Source organism: Carica papaya, chromosome 4 (assembly GCF_054855325.1).
Source record: "Carica papaya isolate Zhongbai chromosome 4, ASM5485532v1, whole genome shotgun sequence".
Lineage (NCBI taxonomy): Eukaryota > Viridiplantae > Streptophyta > Magnoliopsida > Brassicales > Caricaceae > Carica > Carica papaya.
This window is the reverse complement of record NC_142312.1, coordinates 17,883,870-17,900,953: the sequence shown is the minus strand read 5'-3', so window position 1 is coordinate 17,900,953 and position 17,084 is coordinate 17,883,870. Positions and strand designations below refer to the sequence as shown.

General features: G+C 33.2%; 1 protein-coding gene and 1 long non-coding RNA gene across 2 annotated transcripts; both read right to left on the bottom strand.

Moving 5' to 3' along the window:
• Positions 1–254: 254 nt before the first annotated feature.
• On the bottom strand, positions 255–2,769 carry LOC148266346 (uncharacterized). Its single transcript, XR_015818768.1, has 3 exons — positions 2,672–2,769; positions 558–1,361; positions 255–450 (listed from the first exon to the last, which is right to left on the bottom strand). It is a non-coding gene; the product is annotated as an uncharacterized LOC148266346 (long non-coding RNA).
• A 5,673-nt stretch (positions 2,770–8,442) lies between these two features.
• On the bottom strand, positions 8,443–9,042 carry LOC148266345 (uncharacterized). Its single transcript, XM_088219091.1, has 2 exons — positions 9,013–9,042; positions 8,443–8,760 (listed from the first exon to the last, which is right to left on the bottom strand). The coding sequence occupies exons 1-2, from the start codon at positions 9,040–9,042 to the stop codon at positions 8,443–8,445; spliced, it is 348 nt and encodes a 115-aa protein (XP_088075217.1).
• Between the last annotated feature and the right edge of the window lie 8,042 nt (positions 9,043–17,084).

Genomic DNA, 17,084 nt, shown 5'->3' with positions numbered 1-17,084 from the left:
AGAATTCTGTCTGACACAAGTCTCTCAATTCTTCTATAGGAAATGTGACCTAATCTCTTGTGCCATGAAGAAGTAAAATCCTCCTTGATTACTTTTCTCTTTATACCTCTTGTACCAACATACAAGGATTCATTATAAGAAGCAATTGTATCAAGCAAATAAAGATTATCATGCACTGATAAAGAACCAGAACCAACCAAATTTGAATTCAGAAAAAGACTAAATTTTCCATTTCCAAAATAAACATGAATAACCAAATTTGTCTAATACAGAAATAGAAATTACATTCCATCTAAATGATGGTACAATAAAAGTCTCTTCTAAATCTAAATAAAATCCAGTCCTTAACAACAATCTAAATTTGTCAATTACTTCCACCTCAACTGATTTGCTACCACCCACATGAATGAATCTAGCACCATCACTTGGCTTGCGACAATGGAGGCAACCCTACATAGACACACTAATGTTAGTTGTGGTACCAGAATCTATCCACTAGGTGTATGTTGGTACAAAAGTTAAATTACCCTTAGAACAAACAAAATTAAGACACATACCTTTCTTTACGCGCCATGCATGATACTTAGTGCATTGCTTCTTTTGGTGTCCTGGAGTTTTACAGAAAAAACAACATTTTTCGTCTGAGCCTTTTGTTGTTTTTTTTGTTGTACTAGAACCGTAACAAATTTACCTATTTGCTTTTTCTTCTTCTTTTTATTCTTTGAGATCACTACTAAATGAGTACTCTCTGTCCTCTCAAACTTGAGCATTTCCTCCTTTTGAACACAATGTGAAATGAGTTCATTCAGATTCCAAGATTCTTTATGACAGTTGTATGTCACTTTGAAATGATTAAACTATGGTGGAAGAGAAATCAAAACAAAGTACACAAGTACTTCTTCTGACAATTCCACTCTAAGCACTTTGAGTTTTGCATGCAAATGTGACATCTCCATTATGTGTACTCTAATATTTCCATTTCCCTTATACCTCATGGAAACAAGAGTCGACAGAAGTGTATATGCTTCGGCCTTATTACTTCTAGCGAAATGTTGTTCTAGAGAATGATAGAAATCTCTAGCTATTGTGATCTCATCAGACATAGTGTCCCGAAAAACCTTTAGAATTGCATGTTCCATAACCAATATACTCGTACGGTTTGACCAATCTCATATTTTAAACTCCTTTTCCTTAGGGGTGCTAAGGAGTAATCGGATTGAGTTGATCAAACCGTAAAACCCAATCTAGATCCATAACTCTAAGTACAAGTCGAACACTATTCTTCCATTGCTTGAAATTTGTGTCGTTCAACATTGGGATGAAATTAACATTTGCGGTGATTCTTCCAGTAAAAGAGAAAGCTGAACATAGAACATATCAAAATAAATTAATTAATACTCACATAAAACTATATATTATAAAATTTAATAATGAATTTTAAATAAAAGTATATTTCCATATCAAGATACCGAGCACTCCATTAACACTCTATCTTTGAATAGAATATTAACTTGTAAGTGGTACGCTGTAATAGTAATTAAATACAGACAGTAGAAATACATCAAACAATAAACCTTCATTTGGGCTGATTTAAAGTTCATATGTCATACTAAATAACTGCCACATATTCATTATCACAAAAATGGAATGCAATAATGTTAAATATTGACATTCCTTTAGGCCGATTAACATTTACATAAATTACACCCATATAACTGTTTACATTATAAAATAAATTAAATTATCTACAAGAGGGGTCACTTTGGTGACATGCTGTGTAAATTAAGTTATTTCAATATATATATGCACATACCAATATTAAAATTCAAAATTAAAACCAAATTTAAACTAAATTAGGAAGAAAATCAACCATAAAATGACCAAAAAACACTCTTTAATATTTTTTTTTCAAAAGTTGACCGTTGACTGGTCAAGCATTGACCATTAACCGGGTTGGGTCAACACCCGTTGGGTTCGAACTGGGTTGAGTCTGGACTGGTTGGCCCATCCCAAATGGGCCAGGCTTTTGGGCCAGCCGATTAGACCTTTTCTCTTCTTGTGGACCAAGCCCACATAATTATAACTTTTAAAACTTAAATATAAACAATCCATCAACCAAAAAACCTTTACCCTTTTAATTTTGAATAGAAAATTAAATAGTAAATTAAATTCATACAATCTATAATGGCTGCCTTTTAAATTATATAAATATATAATTTAGCCGTTACGGACTAAATTTGGCAGTCGAATGGTTGTAAACCACCGGATTGTCTTCCTCATGCAGTGGTGGTCAGCCACTGCTCTATTTTATTTTATTTTATATATTTATATATACACACAAACATGCTTAAAATATATCTATATATATACATATACAATACTTAATTTCTTAATATATATATTTCTTAATTTTGTTATATATATATATTTATTCAACTAAACAAAAATCGAATCCAAACTCTAAAATTTTGAATCCAAAATCTAAAGTTTTGAATCTAAAATCCAAAATTACATAACAAAAAAAAAACCTTCCCAAAAAAATTCAATAAGAGAAAAGAAATGACTCTGATACCAATTGTTAGAACAATATTTCTTTTCAAATTCGTAGATCTGTAAAAATTAAACATACATCCTCGTACTGAATTAAAGAGAAATATAATCGGAAGCGTACCTAAATCCATCACAAAAGATTTGTTCATGTCCGGCGGTAGGATCTTCTGAATCAATATGACGCCTTGAAACTAGTTTTTTCTTGTAACGGGATTTCAAAAAAATAAAATTATCACCTTTTGATTCGAGAACCATAATCTCCTTTTATATCGACTAACTTTTGCAATTTCTATTTCGCCCATCATAAAATGAGAATATTACAAAAATAGTATATGCACATTACAAGCCCATACTTAAACTAGATATATTAAAGTCCAATATTTTTTAACCATATTTGATCACTTTTAAACGAGCTCATTAAATTGACAGCCTGATACACATACTAAGGTCCACATTAAGCCCACACATTAGAAAAATCCAACAATGCGTACCCATGAGTACCCAAACTTAGGTGACATCCTAGAACTCTTCTTGGGTTGGGACTCTTGGGTCAGGTCATTCCTCAAGAGTGAGGCTCGATATCCTATCTTTTTTGGTACCTTTTGGTATCATCTCTTCCTAGGCTGAGACCCCCATCCATTTGTCATTGTTTTAGACTTGTTCTGGGATAGATTCATCTTGAGAACTCTCAATTTGGGAGTAGTTCCTATAATTCCCAAGAAGCTATTAGTGCTGGCTCTCTTCTTTTCTTCCAATAGTACTAGCTTGGTTATACTACCTCATTTCATCATTCCTCAATAAAAGTTTGTATGTAAATTCTGGTCAAGTGGAAATTATGGGAAAATGAATCTTTCATCAAATGGAGTCATGTTTTAAAGTTTAATTCTTGGACCTATTTTGTTCATATGCATGTATAAGAATATTATTAGAGATTTTTTTATGTGTTATAGATATTTACAATGTATAGCTTTTTAATCTAGAAAAGGTATGGTAATTTAAATATTGATTTCATGTTAGGTTAGGCATATCTTTTTTCCTACACGTCTTGGATTAATTGAGTGGAGCATATAAAATTAAATAAATATGTTGAGCTTGGGTTGGATGTTAGGTTTGGGTTGACTAATATATAACTTAAAGTTGAGTCCATTGTTATTCCTAAATAAGGTAGTCTTCCAATTTGTCATCTACATTGTCGAACTTGTGTTTCCTAGCCCAAACGTAGCTGACCCCCAAGATTGACTATCTACTACAAGCTTTTCTGTATAACTATTATATTGCAATTATTCAAGTACTATACTATTTCTTAGTTATGGTCTTAATTATAATAGTATTTTTTTCTCCTATCACTGTGCCCTTAAATACTATTCAAACTCGTAGTGCCATATTGAAAACATCCTCTCCCATGGTAAGTCCATACCTTAAGCTATTTACGGATCTTACATATTACAAGCTCTCTCCCAATTACGTTTGATCCATATGCCTACACTCATTCCATGTCCCCCCACCCTTGTACAGTAGCAAAATGACCGGCCCATATAGTCATTATTACACCTATTGAACCCATATCTTTCTATAAAATGAAGAAAAAAAGAAACCCAAACATGGGATGCACTTCCTTGTTCTTTCAAGTGTGACTTAGTTGGAAATGAATAGTTTACAAAATTAAAAGAAATCCTTATAGTTATGTTGATAGGCACAAGACAAGGCTTATTCTCAAGAAAATCAATTAAAGGTATAGATTACGTTAATACTTATAATCCAGTTGGAAACTTACAATTGTTTAACTTATTTTGTGCAACGCAATTTCTACGAGTTAGGAAACAGAAAAAAAAAAAAAAGAAATTTAGATTCATCTTTTATGGTGATCTTTAAGAGGTTGTTTACATGTCTTGATATCAAAATTTTGTTAATAAAGATTTTCCTCATTATGTTTGCAAATCAAAGAAAGCTTTATTTAGCCTTAGGAAAGCTCCAAAGCCTAGTATAAGTGAGCATTAATTTGGTTCTAATGGCCTCTCTGCATCTAGTATAAGTGCTTTACTATTTTTCTTTTATCTTGCTAATGGCATTGTTAGTTTTGGTCTATGTGTAGCTGAACAATATTTCTTGAAAAATAATTCTTCTCATGCTATTTGATAAATTATATAGTCACTAAGCTTGATACTTATAATAAAGTATTTAGGAAGTTTTCGAGCATGGAAATTGTTTAAGACAAATGTACTCTCTTTCTTTCTCAATGTAATCTTCTTGGTGCTCTCCGGAACAAGACATGTAAAATATTGTAAATCGTCACACTAATGACTATCTCATTTCCTCTTAAAAAACTATAGTGAATCTTTTTAATTAATGAATTCCTCGACTAAAGAATATTAGTATGTTGTCAACAGATTGCCTTAGTATGTTAATTACATTATTGATCTTGGTTTGGAATTTATACCACTTGATTTGTTTATTTGCACTTCTCCATAAAGGTTGGGTGGTTTTTCTAATGAAAGGCTATCAATTAGTGGATAAAGGCCCTATTGATATTGGTTGAGAATTTCTGCAATTTGATTTCTATTTTATTTGTTTATCTATGTTTTTCATTCCCTAATATGGTTTGGGTGATTGCTCTAAAGGAAGTGCTCTACAAGTGGGTACAAAGTGTAACTTAGGTTACAATTTGGTTTCCTACAAAATTAAAAAAAAAATGATTGCTTAGTTATCCCCAAAAATTGAGTAAAACACATTTGATAACACAATGGCTAAATTAACTCGAATTTGTTCTACATGTTTCCATGGCTTCTTTTTTAATTTTAACTTTTCCCCTGGGTCTTGAACATTAAGGTTTGCTGAGTCGATTTAGGATTTTTTAGGAATATATGGTGTTGACAACTTTTAAAGGCATAAAATAGAGGACACGCACGCCAGGTGTGCGAAACTTACAACAGCTGACATTTCTCATTATCAAAAGGTAAAGTTCAATTGAGCATAATTCCTGCCATGCTTCCGTTTACACTACCATTATTTTAACAAACAAAGAGAACCAAATGAAACAGAAGGAATTTGGCATTTTTAATTCATTATTGAAGATGATAAACTCTTATAACTCTAAAAGAGGGAACAAAGGTTTTGTGGCTACCTCATTAAACCTCTGGCACTTCAGGCATTGGAATCAAATGTAATTTTTTTCATGTTTAAGCAAGTAATATATTGTATAGAAATGTTAAGTTGGATGGACTTACTTCTTCCTTAAGTTATGTGTTGCCTTAGTGGTTGATGTAAATTTATTTTACTATTTCTAATTAAATGGATTCACATATGTGCCTTATGTCTGAACTGTTAATCATTTAGCTGCATGGATTATGTGTAGAAATAGTGCAATGCAAACTGTATGGAAGAGTTGATATGAATTCAAATGATTTTTATTAATGAAATTAGTTAGGTTAAATAGGATAAAAATAAACAAATGTTACAAAAAATAGATAACTACTAACCCACAAAGAACACCACTAACCCACTAATTTATAATTGCTGAAATTAAGAGACCACTATTTCATGGCCACTAGTCCATGATTAAAACACCACGACTCCATAACTACTAAATTAAATCACCACTAATCCATAACTAATAACTCTTAAGTATATAATAAAATCTTAACATTCCCTCCCTTAAACTGAATGTTATACAACCAGTTTAAATTAGAAATCGAACAAATACCATGTAGAATATGTAGCTTCATGTATGTAGCCAACTTAAAAGGTTGGTTAGAATATCTGTAATCTGGTCTTTACTTTGACAATAAACCAATTTAATGACTCCTTCATTTATGAGATCACGAAGAAAATGGTATCTCACATCTATATGTTTGCTTCTAACATGTAAAACTGGATTCTTGGAGAGTTTACTAACTGAGTTATTGTCACAATAAATCTATATAGGCCTCTACTTGAAATAATGCAAAAACTTGAGTATTCTTTTCAACCAAATAGATTTTTTCCATTTCGGATGTTTTGTCAGTTCCCATGTGTTGTTTTTCTCAATAGACTTGATCTCTTCATCCATTGTCTTTTGTCATCTTGTATCTTTGACAACTTCTTATAATGTTATTGGATCACTCTAATAATAAAGCATAATGAGCAAGAGTATCATCAAATTGAACACCACTAACCTACATCCACACTGGTCTCTTTCTAATTCTTTTAGATCGTGAACTTTCGCCTACTATTTGGGTATCATTATTATCATAGCTGCTATTGCAGTTGGTAAACATTAGAGAGAGTAGTTTGTCCCTACATTTTTGCTTCTTTTTCTTCTTCAAAATTCACAGGTATTTGTTGGTGACCTATGATTAGATTGAACAGTATTGTAAGCTTTTTATTGTTCACTTATTCGAAGAAAGATACATTTTTTGCCTTTTTCATCTAACTTCTTTCTCTTCTCATATGGAATATGTGCATATGTTATGCACCCAAAAATTTAAAAATAATCAACGGTTGGTCTATGTCTGCTTCAAGCTTATTTAGGTGTCATATTTTAAACAATAAGTGTGGTGTGGATATTCAAAATATGAACACTCTAATTTACTTCTTCTAGCCAGAACTGCTTTGGAACTCTTTCATCTGCCACCATGCTTCTAACCATGTTTAGAATGGTTCGATTTTCCTCTCTATTACACCATTGTTTTGAAGTGTATAAGCTATTGTCATTTGCCTCCAAATTCTCTACTCATTGTAAAATTTTGTGAATTTATGGTACATGTATTCACCACCACAGTCAGTGCATAGTGTTTTAATGGTTATCCCAGCTTCATTCTCTACTTGAGCTTTAAAATTTAAATGTCATTAAAGCTTCAGATTTTTCCTGCAAAAAGCATACCATGTCTTTCGAAAATGATCATCAATAAAAGAAATAAAATATTTCTTTTTGTCATTTGATACAAGATTAATAGGACCACAAATGTCAGAGTGAATCAACTCTAGTGATTTTTTTAGCTCCCCGTGCCTTTCTTTTTGGGAATGGCTCTCGGTGATATTTGCCAACAACACATGCTTCACATACTTTAGAAGGGGGAACACTCTAAGGCAAGCTAATCACCATGTTTTTATGAAAAAGAGTCTTCAATCCATTGAAATTTAGATGACCATAACGAAAATGCCCAAGCCATGTTGGATTGTTCATCTTGGTCATAAAGCAAGTCTGGATGGTTTGGATTCACAATAGAAATAACCTATTAGTTTCATCTTGACATGTGCAATTAGACCCTTTCTAGGATCGTTAGACTTCACAAGCTCCTCTTTTGATTGTAACTTCATAACAATTTTCTTGCAGCTGTTCCAAACTTAAAAAATTGCTTTTCAAGTCAAGAATATAAAAGACATTCGATATTGTCTCAATATTGTTTTCTTTAGTCCTGATTTGAACATCACCTTTTTCCATGACACTAACTTTAGAATGAGCACCAAAACTCACATTAGTATGAAAATATTCATTTAAATAAGAGAAAAATGACTTACTACCGCACATATGATTGCTATATCCTGTGTCCAAATACCAGACATCTGGTTCATGCTTGTCCTCCTTGATATGGAAATTCATCAAAAGGGTTTCTTGTTCTTCTTTCTTTATAAAGTTGGACTACTCCTTTTTGTTGGAATATAAGTTTGCAGAGCATTTAGGCTTGTAATGACCAAATTTGTGATAGTGATAACACTCAATATTGGACATGTTAAATTTTGTTTCATTGCAGTGATCATTTCTTTTGCCTCTAGTTCGAGATTCTGATGTGTTAGAACTCTACCTCTTCCTCGTCCACGACCTCAACTATGGCTACTTGATCCTCTTTTTGTAAAAATTTCACTACGAGTTGAAGCTTTTAAGGCTTGCTCCTCAGTTGAACCTATTGTCATTCTCTACTCATGCAACAATAATGAACATTGCAATTCATCAATTGAAAGCTCATCAAGGTCTTTTGACTCCTCAATAGAACATATAACATAAGAGAATTTTGGAGCCATTGATCTAAGAATCGTTTCCACCACAGCAACATCTTTGATTTTTTCACTATGAATACGCATCTTGTTTACTATGCTTAGCGTTCTTGAGAAATATTCATCAATAAACTCTTTGTGCTTTATGTGAAGAATTTCAAATTGTTTGTGAAGGGCTTGAAGCTGCTGTCGTTTCACCCTTGTTGTGCCTTGATATTTTTTCTTCATAGAATCCCAAATCTATTTATAAATATCTTTTTTAAAAAATCATCTCCAAAATAGCACATCAATTGTTTGAAATAGATAATTCTTTGCCTTGAGATCCTTTAGTTTTTGTTCTTCTATTTTTTTTCTGTTGAGCTTCCATCAACATCACTCGAGGGGTTGGTTCAAGCACTCCTCTTTCCACGACACTTCGGTATTCTTTGGATTAGAGCAAATTCTCCATCAACATGCTCCAATGATCATAATAGCATCGAAACGAGGGTTTGCCAGTTGCACATAACTATTCTCTAACGCCATGGATGTCTACTGCTATTGCACAACAAAAAAACCTGCCATTTTTTTCTTTTTTTTACTATGATACTAGATGTAGAAACAGAGTAAGGCAAATTGTATAGAAAAATTGATCTGAACTCAAATGATTTTTACTGATGAAATTAGTCAACTTAAATATGATAAAAATAAACAAACGTTACAAAAAATAAATAAACACTAACTCACAAAGAAAACCACTAACCCATTGATATATAATTGTTGAAATTAAGAGACGCCTACTCTATAGCCACTACTTCATGATTAAGACACCACTAATCCACTACTCTATAATTGCTAACTAAACCCCCAATAATCCATTACTAATAACTCTTAAATACATAATAAAATCATTCTTCTATTTATTTTATTTTAGCTTTTGTTTTTCATCATATGAATTCTCTCTGTCAATGGCTTAAGGGAGTAGCTTCTTTTAGAAGTTGAAATATACAGAACTCAAATGCATAATAGAGATTGCATTATTGGTTTAATTGGCTTAACAATATTAATCACTAAAATTTATAATCCTATTACCAAATAACATCTAACATTAAATCCTTACATTATTTCTCGAGTCTATGAGGAAGATTCATCATCAGGTGGGAGATTAAAAATTTTAGAGCTAGAAACTACATGTGATCTTTCGAGGATTTGGCTACATGTAGATATGGATGCTTTTTATTAGTTGTGGAAACTTTGAGTAATCCCTTTTTTAAATGGCAAACCAATGTTGTTGGTCTATGATCTCCACAACCAATTATGAGGTCTAGATTTTTTATTGTAAGTTTGAAGGGGGATTGTTTTATCCTATCATGTCATATATTCAGGTAAGGGGGGTTTACTTAGTTTTTAGTTTCTGGTTGTTGATGTATATGCGGGGTTTTGGATGGCATTGTTCATCTCAGGTTCTGCATCACATGTAATGCTTGAGTAGCACCAAATTGCTTGCTTGCTGTAACACCCCGCCAATCACTATTCTTAAATGATTTAGAAATTCTTATTCGGGCCTTTGGCCACGTTAAACTTAATTAATTTACGCTACTTGATATTTATCATATTTCGTAATTTTGGTTGATTTTTTTATTTATTTAATTTTATTTTAATTAATCTTATTTTAATTTATTTAATTTAATTTTAAGTCTAACTCATTTAAATCAAATATAAATATTGAGAAAAAAATCAAAAACTACGAAGATCGAGAAGAAAATCCTGCGTGGAGTCAAATTGCCCACACGGATGCTAAGCACTATGCGCGCGCGAATGTGCGCATAGCGTGCACGACGCAAGGTCAGGACCTGTGCGCATTCGGTTGCACGCAGACAGGCGTCTGTGCGTCACTTCGTGCGCAGACAAGCGTCGCACACTGTGTGTTCGTCGTCCACGCGATAGGAGGCTTGTGCGCCTACAGGCTAGCCTGCAATGCGCTACCACTACCTCAGGAGGCGTGCTACCATCGCCGGTGGAGGAGGCCCTCCTCCCTCATTTTCCATACTGAGCATCTTTTTCTCCTCTCTTTACGGGATTTCGCCACTTGGCATGAATCCGACATTTCCAAAACTCTATAAATTGCCCTTCCCCTTCTCTTCCTCTCCACACTTCTATTCTTCCATTTTTTAAAAAATTTAGAGAGAGAGAGAGACATAGTAGTCTAGTGAGAGAAGATGAGAAAGAAAGAAGAATGGTGAAGGAGAAAACATCAAGGTTTCAGTAATGAATCTAGTATTTTTTTTGACATCTTAAGGAGTATTTTTAGATAAACTAAATTAATATGATTGTTGTTTTTTTTGTTTTGTATGCCTCTGTGTTCAGATAAGTCAAATTGTTCTTGTTTTCAAGCATGCTATTTGAATTGCAAACACTTGATGAATTTACATGTAATAAATATAATATGTAATCGGTAACAGTAAAAAGTATAAAAGAAAAGAAAAAGAGAAAAGTGGAATAAAGCCTGTATGGTCTGAAGTGTATCTGTATTGACATGCATATTGCATCAAGTGTCTCGTTAGGCTTTTTATCTCTAACGAATATTTGTTCCCTTTCTCTTTGGGGTATCTGTTTTTTCCTCCCCTATCTGCTTTAGAAAGACGTGAGAGGATTAGTCCTAATGGATGATGGCATACCCTCTGATGAGAGTGGTATTACACTATCTGTAGGTGTCACCTGTGGCCAAGTAATGTCGTGATTGTAGATATATATTAGGGCCACTATAGCTGGTACGACCGTGGTCATAGATCGTAGCATGGTTTGGCCAACTGAAAATGAGCCTGAGCAAATTGTCGTATCTGTATATAATCTGGTCATTCCACTTAAGTAGTTAGAAATCTGTATTTACTCTCAGAGATGGAAGTTGTAATGACTTTGTGAAGCATGACATAAAAATCTGAGCATTTCATGATTTATTTAATTTTTTCTATTATTTGGCATGATATGTTTGGTTGTTTGTATTAATGTATTGTTTTCTTAACAAATAAATGATTTTCTATAATGTGACATAGGTAGACGATGAGGTTAAATGGTAAGTTAAAATAATTAACTTTTTAAATCTTACGATGTTAATTTAATATTATTTTCCTTACTGAGCATATGGAACTCACTCTTTCCATGCCCCTTCCAAATGAGGAAGAAAGTGAAGAATGGCAGGCTGACCTATCCTTGGAAGTCATGTGGAACCCGTGGATCCACAAGTCTAAGTGCATGACTGTTCCCGCACTCTAATGAGTCCAATAGCATAGTAAAAAAAGTGGCTCTTATGTTTTGTTTTGTATTTTGGAGCCACTTTTGGCCTCAATATATGTTTGTATTAGAACTCATATCCATTTATAAGGGATTTATAATAATTTTATTCTGCTGCATAAATTTTATCATGCACTTGTTATTCTGAATCAGTATCTGACACCTATTTGCCTTAATTAGTACTTGGGATGTCACACTTGCCTTAGATACATATAACTTTCTATCTTGTAAAATAAGTTTATCTTGCAAGGACATATGTTCTTGATCGTTTAAACATTGTGAATTTTTCTCTTTTTGAAATTGAGAAAATGGGTAAAGAATACCTAGTGCATGTGATCTATATATGTTTTGCATTTTTTCATAGAATTCCATCAATCTTCCTCCAAATCCTACTTGATGTTGATACTTCTTATTCTTTCTTTTTTGGAGACTATTATTTAACGGCCACTTATAAGTTTTAGTTGTTGTCAAATATAAGTTTCTACTTTGCTTTTTGTGAATTACAATGTTTTTTGTTGTATAGATTGTCTTTTTTGAGGACTTTTAATTTTATACTCGTTATTCTCTCACTTAGGTATCTTCTGATATAAACAAGCCAAATGGACAGTTCTTTTGCCAAATGACCGAATAGCTGTCATGACATTTATATCTTCTCTTCCCATAAGAAAGGTATTATATGCTATTTATTAGTTGCATCAGATATACATATCTTTTCTCAAAAGAAATATACTTTTTTGAATTATTAGTATTATTATGATTATTATGACTACATGGCTATGGAATTATTTTAGTAATATGCAATTCTGATTATTTGTACTACCAAATATATGCCAAGATTAGGGGAATTGGTAAGGTCACTAAACATGTGACAAGTTATTACAAAGAGCAGTTTCCTCTGTGCACTGTTCTCTCATTCTACAACAGGTTAGCATGTTTTCCCTATTTATTATTTCCTTCTCTTTTGTGATTGTTAAAGAAACTTTAAATTAAGATTTCACTATAGTTTTCTTGAGTGTTACTTACCACTGCTGTCAAATTTCATATAATGCAATGGTGATATATATACCTACGGATGCTGCTGGTTGTGCTCTATGTAGCTTAAGATCTAATGATTTCTCAAAGTACATCGTTAAAAGTTTTTCTTACCATATGAAAGTAAGGAAGAAATGACCAAAAGTAATTAATGATTCATAGATGAAAAGTGAGATTCTGGTTGGATGATTGGCTAGGACAGATCCTTGGATCAACATTTTCCCTCTATTTTTTACTTTGATCTGCAATAAAGAGTTCAAGCCATGTAGTCATTAAGGTTCCTTAATGACTTGGAGATTAAAGAGTTTGTAAGCTTGGTACAACTAGGCTCTTTAAAAGCCTTGGATGATCCTACTTGAAAGATTAGTGCAGGTAGGTCTTCTGAGTTAAGTTTTATCATGCCTTCTTGATGAGGAATGATAGGAATGAGGAAGATTTCTCATGGAATTTAATTTGAAAGATTAAGGCATCTCCAAGAGTGGCTTTTTGTGCTTGGGAGGCGGCTAGGGGTTGTATCTAAACTCTTAACAATCTCATCAGAAAAGGGAAGGTGATTTTGAATAGGTCCTACATATGCAAAAGAGCTATAGAGACAGTCAATCATGTCTTACTCTAGTTTCCTGGAGTTAATAAATTTTGGAGTTTAGTTCACAATTTGCTGGGGATAAGTAGGTTGTGGCTACATTGATCAAAGAGGAACTTAGGCTTCACGACGTATCCCCAATGCTAAGCAGCAAAATAGACAACTTGGTCTTATCTTTTGGCAACTTCTTGAGTTATATGGAAAGAGATGAACACTACAACTCTCAAAGGTTACTGTTTTATCTTTTGATTGTATAAAGGATATATGGTTTTAAACTCTAAATTTTTTAATTAAGGTCATTCTTTTATTTTTTGGGGGACTTAGGAGACCTTATTAATATTTTGATTTGTTGGAAAATTAGGATTAATCTTAATGCGGAAGCAATAGGACAAGATGTTTGCTTTTCTGCTCATGATCCTTATTTGTTGATGCCTTTTATTTTCTCCCAGATGCTGCTAGAGTTCCGGGTAATATTCCACCCAAAATCCAAGTCTGTTTATGGGTTAACTAAACGTGAGAGAGACAATGGTAATATGCTTTTTTTTCTGGATGTTATCTACTTCCTTAATTAAATTGAAATAATTTTTCTCTCTTATATACCCACCAAGAGTCATCTTTTTACAATAAGGATTTCTCTTAAATACTTACGAATAGTTGTGGACATTTCTAATTTTATACATCTCCCACTTAACCACACTAACCAAAATATACTACTACATCAACATATCTCTCACGCTTCATACAGGATATGCGGTGTGCGACCAAAAGGCAGCAAGTAGTGTTATATTAAGTCACCATCTAACTAATATAACATTTTCATATTTATAATACCCTAGATCATTTGAACATCATCGTTAGCATACATTATCCCTCTATGCTATAATAATATTATTTGGTTATATACAAAATATAACTGTCCGGGCTTATGTGACGATGTCAGAAAAATTCTTCCTTAAACACTGATGATAATCCATCACAACTTAACTGCTTTCCTAATATGTTCTGCTAGACCGTATAGGTCATGGCCCTTAGAAACATATTAAAGTAGAAACACCAAATATTGACTTCATGTGATAGCTCCAAGTCGAAGGGTATCATACAAGGAGGACACAAGAGTCTATAGGTTTCACACAGTGACAAAGTAGGGAATTATTCTATCACTCCCTATATCGATCGTCATATAGCACATACAGTATGATATATTCGTCACAACATAGCTCCCACTAAGTTGGGTGATGCAAACAAGGCTAAAAACACTCAAGATACTCAAAGAGCATCAGAAGGTGACTTGGAGCAAATTTCAAATGATGTAAACACAAATACAGTTCCAAACCTGGAAAGTTTTAGCGGACCAGTAACAAGATTTTGGGCAAAGAAGCTTAAAGAGTTGCTCCAAGTTTTTACTCAAAAACATGTGGATGATGGGCTGGCCAATTGTGGAAAGTTCAAATATGAGCTTTTTGAACAGCCCAAATTCGTAACTCTAATTGGATTCAAGTGATTTGGGATAATTTGGGCTTGTTTGAGTCTTATTGATAATGGATAAATAAGCCTTATGTATGGACTGGATTAGTTGAGTTGTTTTAAGTACTTTAGATTGTTTTATTTTATTTTAAGTTAATTAAGCCCATATAGTTAAGTATAACTCATTTTGGGCTTAAGTCTTATCTTAGTTAATAACAAGAATGAACCCATAACTATATGGTGCCACAAACAATTAGTGGCGTTGGTTAAGAAGATTGGAGTTATCAGGAGTTACATAACAATTACATGCCTATAATTAGCCCAGTTATTGTTGGAGTTACAATTGTAATTACCACATAATTAACCTAGTCATTGTGGTAGTTACAATTGTAGTTATTGTATTATAACTTATCATTGATTTCTTTGGCTATAAATACCAAAGGAACTCTTTTTTGTGGACATCAAGAGTTGTAATCAAATATTTCAGAATTGAGTTGAGAGTGTTTTGGCTTTCTTTTCACTTTATGCACAAGGTGTTGATTTGGAATACAATTGTTATCACTTGTATTTCAATTTTGATTTCCTATTCCAATTTTTCTTGGTGCTTGTTTGGATTGGGTTCAAGAGATATCATTTATCTTTCTTGGGATTTCTTTAACTTCTACCATTTGGGTGATTGAACAAATTTGATTCCTTTTTTACTTGTGATCTAAATTCCGTTCTAAACCGATTGAAGAGTTCTAAGGTTCAAGCAAGGGTCTTGGGGTTCCGCATCATTTGGTATCAGAGCATTGGTTCATCAAGTAAATTAGTCTATCCTTATTTTGTTGTCTTTATTTTCATTATTTCTTAAAAAAAAAAAGAGACAAATTTGCATTCAGCAAAAAAAAAATCAGATTAGCTTAATTTACTTAATTGTGCAAAACAAATTTCCACATATTCTACCTTGTGTAATTGACACAGCTGCTGTTATTTTCTTTTTATTTATCTCATATAACATTCAAATACATTTAAAATTTAAAAGAAAAACTCGTTTCAAGGCTGTTTATTTGGTTGAGATTGTTTATGTAATTTTTGGGGCTGTTTGGAAATAACTCACCTCAATTGAGTTTGTTTTCATCCAAAATTGTTTGTTTCACTTAATTAGAGTATTTTGGGTGATAATTGGTGGTTCTATTATAGAATTACAAGTTTCGTGCTTTAAATTCCATATTCACCAACTAATTATAATAGCTCCACTACCCCCCAGCTCACCAACTTGAAGCCCCATTATAGATGTTTTTGACTCCCTATCACCCCGCACCACCACTCTAGAAGGCAGATCGAGTCAACCAACTGAATCCCAAGACCCTCCACCACCTCCTATAGTGTAGTCGTTGAAGAAGAAGGAACTCTTGAAAGAATACCAAAGAGGGCCCGGGTTCGACGAGGCGAACCCGTCCACCAACCAATATAAATAAACCTCTGCAGACATCTCATCTTCAAAGATGATTTAGAGAAAGAACGGTATGAGAACATCTACAATCTACCCATTATTCTAGGTAAATCCGCTCATGACCCCACTCTCGACACTCTCAACATCAGAACGACCGTTTTGTAACTGATTATACCATTGGCAGGGCCAACATTTTTTTAATGGACGTACCCATTTATGCGAACTGGTTAGGAATTTTACACCACCCTCTAGTTTTACAAGCTTCCTAAGTTAATCCTTCACACCCCAAATCTCATCTCCTACCATCTCCAGGGAAGGCATTTTCATCTGATAGCAACGGTTACCCGTTGATTAAGATTGTTCCTTGATGATCTAGTTCAGCCAATCTTCAATCTTGGATGAACTAAACAACATTGAGCATATCAAACTCAACACCTTTGAATTGCACCAAAAGAAAGAATTATAGAAATCTTCTAAGCAACCCAACCCAACCTATTTGAACCCAACAACAGTAGGTATATCAAACCTACCACCTTTGAATAACAAAAAGGTAGAAAAATTGAATTACTGTTACCCACCCCTAAATCTAATGAACCCAACAATAATAGGTATATTAAACCTATCACCTTTGAATCACAGAAGAGAAAGAAGAAAAGGCCAAGGTGCCACAACTAGGAGGAAGAATCCTAGTTGATAAACCTATTAAGTTTTACAAGCAACTTGCAAGACCCAAACTAGCTTAAAGAGACTAGCAAATTAAGGAAAACCTTTAACAAGTATGTA